General features: G+C 41.3%; 1 protein-coding gene across 6 annotated transcripts in view; it reads left to right on the top strand.

Moving 5' to 3' along the window:
* Positions 1-14,587, top strand: part of cpeb3 (cytoplasmic polyadenylation element binding protein 3) — a 50,484-nt gene that overhangs the window by 22,051 nt on the left and 13,846 nt on the right. For 4 of the 6 annotated variants that reach the window (XM_084735237.1, XM_084735234.1, XM_084735235.1 and 1 more), the window contains 4 exons: positions 1,567-1,623; positions 6,570-6,593; positions 9,372-9,539; positions 10,315-10,404. In XM_084735237.1, coding sequence (XP_084591363.1) covers positions 1,567-1,623; positions 6,570-6,593; positions 9,372-9,539; positions 10,315-10,404 — 339 coding nt within the window. The remainder of the gene's footprint in view (positions 1-1,566; positions 1,624-6,569; positions 6,594-9,371; positions 9,540-10,314; positions 10,405-14,587) is intronic. The other 2 variants (XM_084735236.1, XM_084735233.1) reach the window with 1 other exon arrangement.

Below are 14,587 nucleotides of genomic sequence, written 5' to 3'. Positions count from 1 at the left end.
ATACAGAACAGTTCATTTATTATTTTTTGATGGCATGTAGGTTTTGTGTTGATGTTCATTTTCTCATGATAATAAGCTGGAAAGAGTGTGTATAATGTGACACTAGGCCGTGTTACACATATGCACGTGTTCAAACAAACATGTGTGTGAATGTATGGGCTTGTCACACTGCTTTTGCCCCTGAGCCTTATTGTTGCCTGGATTCTGACTGGCTGAGAGGAGTGTGGAAATCCACATCTGTGGAGCTGCAGGGTGGCCGCCCCCTTGTCCTCCCCCTACCCTGCCTCTCTGGTTTTCAACCAGCTCTAACTGCTAGTTCCACTCTTGTTTGTGAGCCAGGAAGAGGCCCCCTTGCTGCGCTCACTATCTGTCTTCTATGGTCAAATTTTGAAACTTTTGAATGTCATCTTGTTTGCACCATAGCGGCTTGCAACACGTAGCGGTCTGTCTCTCAAAGTCCATGTCACATATGGGGGAAACATACACTAGCAGTAGAGCAAGATATCCGTTGCAGTTGTCACCCTCAACCTTTACCCCAACCAACACCCCAGTGTTAAAGAGACAGTTCACCCAACCCCAAAAACCAAAAAATACATATTTTTCCTCTTTCCTTTAGTGGTATTTTTCCATTGTTGCTTCTTTAGTTTCATCTCCAAAACTCACCAACTCACACCAAAACATTGTAGATGGAGCTCCATGTAAAAGGAAAAATATGTATTTTTATTTGGGGATAAACTGTCCCTTTAATGTTGGAGGAACGCTCCTCACAAGTGAATGGGCTGGCTTACAAAGGTGTTGTCTCATTAAATCTACAGGGTATTAGCTAAATATCAATGCATATCCCAATGAATCTGTTGCTTCATCCCCTGTCTTGCTTAACTGACTCCAGTTAGCCTGCTTGTTAGCTGTGTGTTGAGTAAAAAGCTGGTGTAGGCGGATTTTGACACAGGGCCCTAATTTTGAGCGGTTAGGGATAAAGGGTGTGCCTCTGCGGCTGCCACTGCAAATGATGTTGACAGTGAGGCAGCAATGTTTTGTCCCAAGCCAGGTAGGCTATTTCTGCCTCGGCTTAGGAGTATTTTCCTTTTGTTGTCGCCTGTGCACTAAGAAGCAGACAAAGACAGAGATAACTAGGAAGACTTCCATTAAGGTGTCCCACACCACTCCTCTCCCCACGAAAAGCACTGACAGATGGGTCCTTGTAGCATGCACACATTGTCACCATAGCAGAATGCACGCTCTGTTGAATTCCTAGCCTTATAGCTGCCTTTGTTTTTGTGTGAGTGTGTGTGTGTGTGTGTGTGTACATGAGATATGTGACAACAAAAGAATGTGTGTTTCCACCTCGTTTGTCACATCTGTTTTCTGTGGTCGTCCTTTCTGCCTTTGTATCACACTGGGTACATTTGCTGTTTATTCATTTCATGTTAAACATTTCATCATAGCTGGCATTTCCCATTGCCGACAGTAGAATGGAAGATTTGTCTATCAACAGAGTGGCTTTTATCAGTGATTTCCATGTTTCCCTTCTTTTGTAAAATCTTTTCTTTTTTTTTTCTTCAACAGGACGTATGGGCCTCAACTTTCATCATCCTGGAGCAGACCACATAATGCCATTGAATAGTAAGTCATGTTTCATTGTCATCGTCAATTCTCCATCTGGAATTAATCAGAATTGTTTCAGTTTTACTGATAAGTGTCCCCGCTGCTTTTTGTCCTCTGTGTTTTGAGATAAATTAAGAATGGGAAAAAAATATTTTTGTGGCATATTCCCATGAAAAACATATGCTCCCTAACCCCAGGGGCTCATGTCAGTATGCACTGGGCACACCTGCCTACCCTTTGCTAAGGCCTGGATTCCCTGACACCATAAACCTAGGACAGACCCCTCAGCACTGGGGGAAACACAGTTGACCTGTGAATAGCACTTCCAAAAATACCCCAACATGTAAGACTAGATTCCCCCTCCAGTGTCCCATCAGCCAGCAGATGACCAACAGTGACAAGAGATGAGCCAGAGAGAGAAATCAGGTCTTTATCCCATATGCTGCTGCATGGATGCCACAAAGTTTTCCAGAGCAGGCCCTGCCTGTGGTCAGGGACATAATGTCTTAGGCTATGTCTACACTAATACATTTTCATTTTAAAATGAAAACAATCTCTGTCCGCATAAGCATTTTAACACTGTTCCAAAAATAACCTCTGTCCATATTAACACACCTGGTAATGCATATCACATGACCATTCATGTACATTGGGCATGCATATCTGCCATTGTGAACAGAAAGCGTATTCTCTATTCTGTGGTTGGTTGCTTGTATGAGTGGGAGAAATAATCAATTCTTAGATGCATCACAATTTTCTCTTTAATGAATGGATGCAGATTTAAGACAATAATCTGAAATTTAGAACCTAATTCTTCTTAAATATGATTGCCTGTAACAATTTTGTAAGACCAAGCTTTATGTTCTTTATGGCTGAACCAGTTGGATGGTAAAACATAACAGATACGAGTCAAATCGTGAGGTGTCAAGACATTCCCACCCCTAGATGCTGAGTTGCAGAAATTTCCACGAACAAAGGACAGCAACAGCGAAAAGTAACATCAGAGATTTTTTTTGCTTGATCCAACGACGAGGTGGAACTGTGACTGAAAGTAACACATAGACAACAAGGTCACAATGCCAGTAATGTGTTATCCATGTTGAATTAATTGCTAGTGATGTCATTTGTTGTCTTTTGGAAAAAGGTCACATGATATGAGCATGATGAATCAGGAAAGGACACATTGTAACTGATAAGACCAAATCACAATTTGAACGTGGGCGTCTGCCTTATCGTTTCAAAAGTCTCTGCTTCCACCCATTTAGACAAAATGCAGTCACAGAGTTTTCAAACTAAAATTGGGTCAGCAGCAGTGTTTCCAAAAGTCTCAGTTTCAATGATTCAAAAGTTCAGGAATAGTGTGGACACAAGGCGTAAACATAGTGAAAGATCAGCAACGCCTGTAATTTGTTATCCATGTTGAATTAACCGCCAGTAGTCAAGGCTGTTATCGTTTGTTTTCTCTTGGAAGAGCGTTATGTGATATGAGCATGACGAATCTGGGAAGGACACATTGTGACTGATCAAATGAATTTAATGTTGGTATCTGCCTTGTTAATTTCAACAATCTCTGCTCCCAGCCATCCAGACTGAACCGCAAACCCTGTTTTTTTTTTCAAAGTAATATAGGGTCAACAGTGGGGCTGGTCTGATACCACCATCCATCATGACAGTCATCGACACCGAGCCCTCAACTATCATGACACTGTAAATTTAGAAACCTTTTGTATTTGAGGTACTGTGTCCCCTCAGAGTTGCCACAAGGCAGGAGTTGTTGGACAGCTCCATGACTGTATTTCCGTATTAAATTTTCTCAGTTAGACAACCTAAGACACTCAGTTACATTGATTGCAGCAGTGTTTCTTTTGTGTGGGCAATTGATGTCTTCAACAACCATTGCAATGCCTCACTGTGGACATCGTCATGTGCCGATTAGGTAGAAATCGCCCAACTTACAAATTTCTCAGTTTTAGGGGATCAAAATCGCAGGAGCACTGCGGCATAAACCAAAGAAAAGTTGTGTGATTTAAAATGGAAACTTTTGATGTAGCCTTAGGGTCTTACACATTCATTTTTTGGCCATGTCCTCTAGTTCTTTTAGGGGCAATCATGTTTCCAACTTTTTATTCAGACCTCAGCAAAATATCAGGAATGTCTGGACTGACTGGTGATCAAACCAAATCAGCGAAGCCCTAGTTTCCTCTCTGGACATGTTCAGATGGCCCACAGGGTATATGAACCGGGAAAAGCAGAGGATGTCTAACAGATAAAAACTTTCTCGCTGAAGCAGTTTCTGCCGTCACATTTTGACAACGCTGGTGCTCCTTCCTCATTTTGTTCCTTTCATCACTTATATCCTTGGAGAACGTGTCCCGGATTGATGTTAAACTGTTGTGTCATGGGATTACACTCAGGCAAGCACAGATCTGCCCAGATCTTCCAAGTCTGTCAGAACTGGCTCTCTCTGCTGTAGCCTGTGATGTGTGTAGACAGGGAAGCTTTGGTTTCAACTTTAAAGTGTTTTCCTCAGTGTTTCTCCTTCATTTCGTCCCATTAGTTTTGAGGCTTCACGCTGTGAGAACCTGTAAGGGCTCCGCTTTCTCCGGATGGTGTTAGCACTTGAAGTGAAGAAGAAAGACTGGAGAGTAGTAGTAAGCGTAGGTCCTCTATCCAGATTTATTGGTGTTGTTCACTTGACAGCTTAGTAGAAGTGTCTCAGGCTTTGAAGACGAGCAGAGCAGGAGACATCAAACTCATCATGCCCAGAGGAATCACCCAGTTTCCTTTCAAACATTTTCTCTCTCTCCCAGACACCACACAGTTTGAAGTTGGTACTTATTCTTAACCCTCACTTTTCCCTCTCCTCCTCTCCCTCGTGGGTTGTATTCTCTCTCGCTAAGGCATCTGACGGTTACCCAGTGCAACGTTTGCTTCATTTTGCCCCGGTTGCTAGGTGACTTTGTTTCTGCTAAGACCAGACGGTGAGAGGGCAAAGCAGCAGAAAGATTGCCCAGGCTTTTTTGGATTGGAGAGACAGATCTTTTTAATGAAAACATAGCGAGGGAGAAGAGGCTCAGAGACAATATATTCCCAGAGAGAAGCCAAAGGGGCAGAGCCACACAATGGGGCTCTCACAATGCAAAGGCCCATATTGGTTTTTGAGGCGACGAGGGTTCTTTGTGATTGATGCGTTTAGTGGAGCAGGAAGATGTGTTTAGTACTGTATTACCTCTCCTGCTGTTTGTTGGAATTTGCACTTTCTTAAGCCATATTTTGCCTCCTCTGTGGTTTGAATCTGTGGCCCAGCATATTCAAATTCAACTACAGTAACTATGAAAGTTCATTTTTGATCTTGGAAACATTGATAGCAAAAAAACATAACTCAAGGTCTATTTAGTATCTTTTTCCAAGGTTTTTGAATGCATGGAATTTACTGAGTTGTCATGTGACATAAGAGGTCAAGGTCCTCTTTCCTACATTTCCTGTAGCTTCCAAATGTATCTCATAGGGCTGAAGGGAATTAGGCTAATCTATCAAAACAACTCTTGAAAGATTATGAATCAGTCTAGAAAAGCCAGTAATCAGAAATTTATGAACCAGTTCTCAACATTATGATAATCAATAACAGTTTTGGAAAATGAACTTTATGTTTCTTATGACTGAACTAATTAGATTGTGAAACTCAAGGGACATAAACATGTGCATTGTGATTACTTTCTAAGGCTGCATCTTGAGTTTTGGTGCAGACAGCTGAGCTACCGCAGATACAATCCAACTGGCTTCAAACATTGCATCAAAACATTTTAATGCATCAAAATGCATCGATAATCATTTTATAATCACATTGTAGCCCTCTGAATTGGCATTTAATCAAATCGTGTGCTGCCAAGGAGATTCCCACCCTTAGTATCTCATGATCTTCCTCAGCAGATGGAAGTTTCTCAGTTGTCCGGGACCTTGGCTCATGTGATGACAGTTGGCCATCAGTGAGGATTAGACCATGAAATGTAGTTGAAAGCTCTGGAAAATCTATTAAGTGGAACTGAAGTTCAGAATTTTTTTGGTCCAAATGAGCTGCATTGTTTCCAATTGGTCACAAAACTGAGGAAAGTGCAGTTGTTCACAGTTGTTATCTTAATTGTTTTAGATTTCATTTGAGTGACTGCAGTGAAATGAGCATTAAAAACTGAAAAAGATAAGGCAGATAATGTTGAGACTGGCACATGTGACTGGCTGATTAGATATAAGTGATCCCGATCTTGTACCTTCATCCCATATTTAGATCAGATATTTAGATCAGCCCTGACATCGTAGCCTGCTCTCCACTGCCCCCTCCTTTCTGCATGTCATCCACCCATCTTAGCGCCCCGAGGCTGGCAGCCACCTCCGTACCCTCCCCTTATCCTGTGGGAAGTTTCCACTGGCACCTGGCCTGCCATACCTGACATGAGAGCAACTTTTAATATTTCACCAAGGCCATGATAATGACTAACCCGCTCTACCTTCAGTCCTGCATGTGTTCTGCTTTATGGCCTCATTTGTGAATATTCACAGAAGATTAGCACGAGCGTGAGCCATAGCGGGTTCATTAAGCTGAGATTACGATCTCCGGCTATGGAGCGTTGCATTATGCTGCTAAATATCTCGGACATTTCCATGGCTAAACCTCACCTATCACCCGCCCCCGCACCCCCCGCCCCTGCGCAGCATCTGCATGCGTTTGTTGCCAAGGCAGGTGCAGCAGGTTTGCCGTGGCCGGTGCCAGGCTGTAATAATCGCCCTCCTCCCGTTGCTGAGCCTTAGGTGTGGCCATCTGTGGTTTCACTGTTGCCTTAGAGATGTTCCTGGTTTTGGTTATTTTCCACAAAACCCATGTCTCTGTATCTCTTTCCTACCCATTTTCCTGACCCAACCCTCTGTTTCTCCTTGTGTCTCTCTCCTTCCCCCACTGTGCTGACAAGCAGCCCGGAGCTATGGCCGCAGAAGAGGTAACGTGTGGCATTTTCTCTGGGGTTCTGTTTGCCATGCCGGCCGTGTCTCTTCTCCGAGGCTGAGGGGGGTCTTAGTGTGGTGTCACTATCTGCTTTTCATCTGTGCTGTGATTGAATGAAATCATATAAATTTTGACACACAGTTTTCCATGTTGTGCATTTAATCAACATGGGGCAAGGGTCCACCAAATCTGTCTATATGAATCTTGTTTTGCTTGATGGTGAGAGGAAAAAAAAAATCTGACAGTTTTCTTTTCTCTCTATTCTGAGTCAGTGTTCTACCTGCAATATTTATAATATGATTTACAGCTGGTCTAAAAACATATACAATGGTCTGTTTACAGTCTAACAGGGATGGACTCCATTTCAGTCAACAGCGGTGTGATGCTGCCACCAAATCAAACACCAAACCTTTTAAAACGTTATTGCATGTTTGGTCGGAGTGTTTCCAAAATGAATCTTGAGGTTTACATGAAGGAGTATGCTGACTCAGAAGTGATTCATCATCTGAATGGCAAAAATGGGTGCTTCCAACATGGATCATCTCTGATTTTGATGTGCTTTTTTGACTAATTCTGTCTTTCTTCAGCAAGGAGGGAAGCTGCTGAGTGACATTTGTAAGGTCACTGCAATATTGGGCTGGGGTTGTTGTATGTTGTAGTTGTAGTATGGTGAAGCCGGCAAATTGCAGTGAGTAATGTCTGAATCAAATCACTGTCAATAAAAGGTGTCTGTGAGGTGCTGACATGAACACACACAGGAGAGACAGAAAGTGCTTTATTCCTTACTGTGTAAAAAATTAATTACCACATTTATCAAAGAGTCAAATACAGTGGAAACCTCTTGCAGTGTTCACATCTGTCCTGGTTTAATTGATCACATTTCTTTTTCTTTGTTTCTGAGATTACCATCTAATTGACATTTGTATAATTATTACATGCTTATAAAGTAATGAATTTTATCAGCTGTTGCAAAATACAGTACATGAATTTCAAATTACCGTCCAGTGTATAATTCAAACTACTGTATAATATAGTACAGTACTGTAAATAAAATATAGTTTACTGTTTGTCAGAGAGTTGTCGCTGTACCAGAATTTTAAACTTCAGTACAATGCTAGTATGAAAAAACTATACTCGATAGCTCTTTTGGTATTACAGCAAAAAGAAAGAAAAACTCCTGGCCTCACAAAATAGTTTTGTTTTTGTTTTTTTAACTTTTCTTTTATTTAATAACCTGCACACAGTGCTGGTACAGAAAAAGCCACTGAACACTGGTTTTGCTGCAGGCCAAATTTCAGGCAGAACAATTAAGACTGAACTGAAGCAGGTCTTAAATGAGCACTCAGATCATTTATTTTATAGCTTTGTTACTTTTGATTCTACGAAATATAAGTATTGTATTTCTTTTTAACAGGTGGTATTAAAAAAGTATTGATACTTTGATCTTTCTGACAACCTTAGTTTGTTGTAAGCTTCAAGGAGGCTTAAACTGTAAACTGTAACTGTGATCACAATAAGCGGTTTCCTCTGTATCAAAGAAAGAGAGATGCTAAATAAAGAGAGACATCTGGGGTTGTTCTGCATAGAACATACATATTAAACACCACAATCAGAAAATACACTAAAATATTACTAACACATCGCTGCACCAGTGAAAGCTTCCCAGTGGGAAACATAGTGTCAGACGAGTAGAGAATACCATAACCATGTTTATACTGACTGATCAACAGTCTTGCCAGGAAGTCTGAGATTCTAATGAGAATTAAGAGCACCAGGAAGTTCCCCAGATGATATTATGATATATAATTTAATGTACACCATGGCCAAAAGTATGTGGACACTCAGACTTTACACCCATATGTGACTGCTGAACAGTTTTCCATAAGACATATACATACACAATACAGAAACTTCCTATCTTCAGCCTTAAAAATAGTTGTTTATCAACTTTTATGTCTGTTACGTAGAAACAAACGCTACTTTTGTCATCTCGCCTTGCTAAACAAGTTTTTGCGTATTGAAACATGCTGAACATTGAACAAAAAAATGGAGCAAAAACAACTATGGACACTTGATTTTAAGACATGAGTTAGAGGTTTTGGTAACATCTGTAGAGAAATTCAAAGATGTTCTTTTTGGGAAATTTACAACAATGCTAATGTATGAGATAAAAGAAAGAGAGTGGGCTTAAATAGAAGACACATTATCTACTGGATAAAGCAAGTTAGCTAAGACTACCTGGTGGAAAAATTTAAATTAGCACACACACACATTTAAGATTTTGCGAAGTTAGGATTTTTGTCTGGGACACTTTTCCTCTCTTAAATTAGGATAGGAAATTGATTCAGGAACTCCTAGTCTGTAATGATTTTTTTCCTAAATCAGGACATAGCACTAATTACCATGGTCACCAAAGAGTTAAGAAATGATCTGTAAGTCTGGAAGTTTCTGTAATACAGCCCCTGGGTATTGTACCTTTATGGGTGTCCACATACTTTTGGCAACATGGTAGTTTGTCTGTTTTTTGTGGGTTAAAATACTGTCAAAATGCTAGTAACAGTTTTAGCAGTAGGGAAAGTTTTAAGAGTTAAGTCAGAGTAGTAATCCTGGATAATTTGGACATTGAATACTGATTCAGCCGCAGCGATAGTTTCCAGATGTGATTAATTCACTCTATCTCTCATACCCTCCCTCCCTTTTTACTTCACACTCTGTCTTCCCCTGTTATCCCTGTCTGTCTTCCTGGTATCCTTCTCTTTTCCTCTCCGCCCAGGTCGCTCCTGTCTTTTCCCCTTTGAGGACGGCTTCCTCGACGACGGCCACGGAGACCCCTCCTTGACCCCGGGCCTGAACTCGCCAACCCGCTGTCAGAACGGAGAGAGGATGGAGCGCTACTCCAGGAAGGTCTTTGTCGGAGGCCTTCCCCCTGACATAGATGAAGGTAAACAAAGGATTGTTTTTCATTTGCACATCTACAGAAATGTTCACTTCGGGCTCTTTTTCAGCACTGCCCTGCTGCGTATTTCCACTGATACATACTGTACAGTACATTCACAATTGGAAGCCTCCCAGAACATCTGTCTTTGGCTGGTTGCCACTTATAGTTACACTGAAGAATTTTGAGCTTTGCTTAAGGGCACCTTGACACTCCTTGTTTAAGATATTAATTTAGCCACTGTGAAATTTCACCTAAAAAGCCTGGGTTTTCTCTACAGTTTGAAGCTTGAAGGACAGATTTTTTTTATTCCACTTCTTACACTCTTGTCCTTTAAGTCACTTGTAGTGTTTTAGTGTAATGTTTGTGACCAGTTGCGTAATGGAGCTGTAATTTTTTCCACAAACTCTGGAACATGCGAAAGAGTTTAATGTTAATATGAAATGTTTCCTTTCATATGTGTCAACACTGTTGGACGTGTACTACAGAGGTGAAGCACAATACGTGCCCTTAGCTGGTTGAAAAATTAATGAGTTTCCACAGCACGAGTCTGCCTAGTGCGGACTGGATGTGCCCAGCCTGTGTTCCTGTTTAATGCAGTGGCTACTACTGCAGAAGGAACAGGGCAAAAAATAGAAACCGTGCCTGCCTCATCACCAAGTGTGGCTCTGCATTGAGTCCTTTGTATGCATATTACATGAACAGTCATGAATGTTATCTTACAGTGCCATGAAAATAACAACCAGCTCTGCTTCTTCTTCTATTTTCTTTATTTTTACAGATGAGATAACCAACAGTTTCCGTCGCTATGGGCACCTGGTGGTAGACTGGCCCCACAAAGCCGAGAGCAAATCCTACTTCCCACCTAAAGGTAACAACAGTTTCTCAGAGCATAAGTCTCTGTTTTCCCATCAGACATCAAAGTCTACACCAATAAATATCACCGCGGGTGCATCTGCAATTTAAAGTTTTGTAAAGAATCATGTTACCCCAGAATTCGTGGCTCATGCTGAGCGAGCATGGAGGTGTCTGTTTATGTGAGCTACCCCCTGCGGTCATCTTGCAGAAAGTCTCATACGGTATATAATGACTCCGTCAACTGTTTTGACCCAAGAAGTGTTTGCTTGAATGAGTACCTGAGGAGTGTGAAAGTTGTTCTCTTTCTGCGCAGCCTCTCGGGTGTCATTTTCAGGCAGGTGATCAGAGTAGCACCACCCTCTCCCAATCCTCTACATCACTCCCTCTGGCCCAGTAGCTGCTGTGTGTCATATTAGGAAAGCTATTAAAGACGCTCTGGAAATAACTAACATTCCATAGGCAGATGGTAATACGCTGCATCTGGAGGACCTGTGAAAATCTCTGCCAGTTTCTCCCCCACTCTCATTTTTCAACATCCCTTTTTTTTTTAGCCCGCAAGGATTATTTTGAATAGGCTTGGCTCTACTAATATCCAAAGCCAGGAGGAAAAATGCAGCATCCTTTTAGGGGAATGAATGAGCTTACGGCGGCTAGAGGACGCCGCCATGTAAGGGGAGGAGACATGTGGGACTAGTGATCTGAGTAGAATTCATCTTTCACTCTAATTTAAACCCCCCCACTCCAAAATTCCAGGAGAAACTGCTAAAATATCCTGTTTATGTCACACTCTCCATATTAACTGGCAAGGGAGTTTGGGCAGATGCCTGGTGACAGAGTTCTTAGCAGTAATAGCTTCAGGGTTGAGAGCAAGTGCACATCTGCATGTGTGTGTGTGTGTGTTAGCGTGTCCTACTGTTATGTGGACTGTGTAACGGCTGATTTACGGATGTGGGATTCACATCAAGAGGTCGCGGGCCTCTCCTCACGTCAAACATCCTTCCAAGCTTGACCGAATGGAAGATAGCAGTCACTTTCCGTCCTGCTTCACATTAAACTGCCGGCGATGTGTGTCTGCACAGTTATGAAAGTGTTTTGGTTTAAGGATGACTCACACTGTGGCTCAGTCCGACTTCAGGGACAGGCTAGGACTCATTTGATACTTGGACAGAACTGGTGACTTGGAGAGGAAGTAGGAACAGGATCAACCAACTTTGCTCAGTGGTTTTATGTAGGTCTGTCACAATAACTACTTTTGTCGGACAAAACATTGTCCCAGAATAACTGCTTTAATTAATGTTATATTGACATATTATTTTAATGTTATGAACATTTTATCCCACTGATCAGAGGTGAGAAGTAATAAACTACAAAAAACGTTACTGTACTTTTCAAGTATTTGTTCCCTGTACATTTTTAACACAGATGCTTGTACTTTTGTACTCCTGACATTTTCAAAACTTACTTTCTTACCTTGGGTTTAGTGCATTTGAGGAGTTATTTGTTTTTGTTTTGTATGCTTGTGCATATCGCGCACATGTAAAAGACTTTTTTAATTTGCATAGAAACAACCAGTAGAAATATCCTCTAGAAGGATACTATTACTATCATACTTACCATACAACTGTACTTTTTCATTTTTACTTGAGTAAAAAAGTCGAATCGCTAGTTTTACCTTCACCAGTTTTTTTTTTTTTTTTCAGACATGTGTCTATACCTCTTTTGGAGTAAAGAATGTGGGTACTTTGGCCACATCTGCTACTGATATAAACATAATAAAAAGCATTGTAATGCAAATGCACCTTTTTCAAAGAGCAATTTAATTCAAGCAGCAGACATCAAAAGGACAGAAGCGGTGTGACCAGAAATGACAGTGAAACGTCTCATCATAGTTTTTTCTCTGTTCATTCAGCGTTTGGGTGCTGTGCCTAAGTCTTATAATGGTAGGAAAAACCCTGCTGTTTATTCTGGCATCATCTCGGCTAAACGTTGGTGACATTCTTATGCAAACAAACACACCTGGAAACACAATGAGCAACATCATATGATACATGGGCATGACCTCGATAATTTTTGCTGACCTCAATAAGTCGATCACATAATTATTGTGACAGGTCTATTCTTGTGTTTTCACAACTCCAGTATTGGAGTAACTTGTACTTTTTCCCTATTTTTATTCAGTTAAGACTGTCTGGCGGTAGAGTGAGGCATTCACTTGTCCATGGGCAAGATACTGAACCCCAAATTTAACCCCCAAAAGATGTGTGTGAATGTGTGTGTAATTTTTTTTGTGTGAAACTCCTGGCTAATCCAAAAGTAGGCAAAGAGCTGGGGCATGAGTGAGTATAAGTTTTATGTAGACCGGGAGGTCACTGCTTGGTTGAGACCAAAACAGAGCTAAAAGGAGTGTAAATATTGTACTTGAATTCATCGGGTGGCCAAAACATAAATGCTAATGCTGTCTGTGCACCAGGCTGTAAACATGTTTATTTCTGCTGTTAAGTTAGGATCTATGGAGATTGACTCACTTTTGGAGCCAGCCTCAACTGGCCATTTGAAGAACTGCAGGTGCTTTGGTGGGCTTCATTTTTGAGGCCCAGACAGAGCTACAAAGAGGCGGCCAAAAACATGCTAATGTTTCTCTGTGTCTGCTGAATGTGCAAATAGGCAATATCCTGCTACCATATTCACAATATAACCTTTATAAGGAGCTTGTTCTAATGCCCTCAAGTGGAGAAAAAATCAGTTAATGCAGCTCTAAAATCCTACTAGTGTTATCACAAACAGTGTGATACTTAACATTGCTTTTTTGGTCATCTCACTGTTGTGTGTGTGTGACCAATAAGCTCTGATCACTTTGTGAGCTGTCACTCACACCTTGTTCTATCGTCCAACACTGCCGTCACTGTTGTTCGGCAATAAACTCAAATGTTAGGGAGCTATTTCTGTCTCTGATTGGGAACGAAGAAGGAGGAGGACGATGTGACGCTCTCTGTATGCTGGAGCCTGAGCGCTGGGAGCTATTAACTGCTACAAATGCTATTGCTCACGTCATTCTGCAATAAGTGTGTCAGAGGTGTTTGTGCACTTCAAAAGGTTACAACAGAAGTGTGCTGTTGACTACAGCCAATCATTATCAGCTTTTTTAAAATGGACATTTAAAAAAAGAAGTCTGTATTACATGAATACAGCAAGGCTCAAATAATGGCAGTAGGGCAGTGCTGCAGTATTACATCGTACTGCATTACACAGGCCTTGATTTTTCTTTTCGTCCTCATCGTGTAGGGATTATATCCAGTGAGTGACTTCTTCAAATTGAGATGATTAGAGATGCTTGATTTCACCCCTCCTCTACTCTATCAGTGACTACTCTCCAATTGCTCCAAAGCTTCAGGGCTCGACCGTGTTTGATTTTAGGAGAGCAGATGTTCGTGTCTCACTCCATCAATGCTGCCAAGCCACCTTCTTCTTCTTCTTCTGCTCATAGTACACATTCAGGGATGGCTTCATCTGTGCAGGCAAACATATGTTTTCTTTTGCAGGTTTACTCCCATGTTTTCCTGATAGCGAGCAGCTGATTTATTTCTCGGTCACCCTGGTCACTGAGACCGAACACGTCCCGTGCCCTCGCCTATGTAAAATAAATCTGTGGACACATGTTTGTTGCTGAATATGAAAAGATAAGCCTGGATTTAAATGTCGCTATTAAAGCCAGAGAGATGCACACTGTGACTACGCTCGCTGAGTTTATCTAGTCATCATGGATTGGATTTCAGCAAAGTCAACACAACGTCAGTTGATGAGGTAATGGAGAGAATAGGATAGCAATATGGGACTTTGATATAGCAGAGGAAAGATGTTTGTGTACTACTTAGTGACCGACCCGACAGTATCAGTTCCACTGTGGTATGTGGATATTGTAAAGTATCAGCAAGCGCCAGGTACCATTGCAATAATTCCACTCAGCTGTGTATTTTTAGACCCTTAATCTGAGTTCATAACTCAAAGGGGATTGAGACATTAGCATTTTGTGGGAGTTGCTATGTCTTGAAATGTGATATATCATCTTTGATGTTCATGCTATGCTAAAGAGCTTAAAGGAATAGAAAAGACACTTACCGTTACTCACATTCCTGCCAAGAGTTAGATAAAAAGATCGATACCACTCTCTTATCTGTGTGGGAAATATGATGCTACCA

The sequence above is a fragment of the Lutjanus erythropterus genome, chromosome 14 (assembly GCF_056507025.1).
Source record: "Lutjanus erythropterus isolate fLutEry1 chromosome 14, fLutEry1.hap2, whole genome shotgun sequence".
NCBI classification, from domain to species: Eukaryota; Metazoa; Chordata; class Actinopteri; order Lutjaniformes; family Lutjanidae; genus Lutjanus; species Lutjanus erythropterus.
This window is presented reverse-complemented; position numbering and strand designations above follow the sequence as displayed.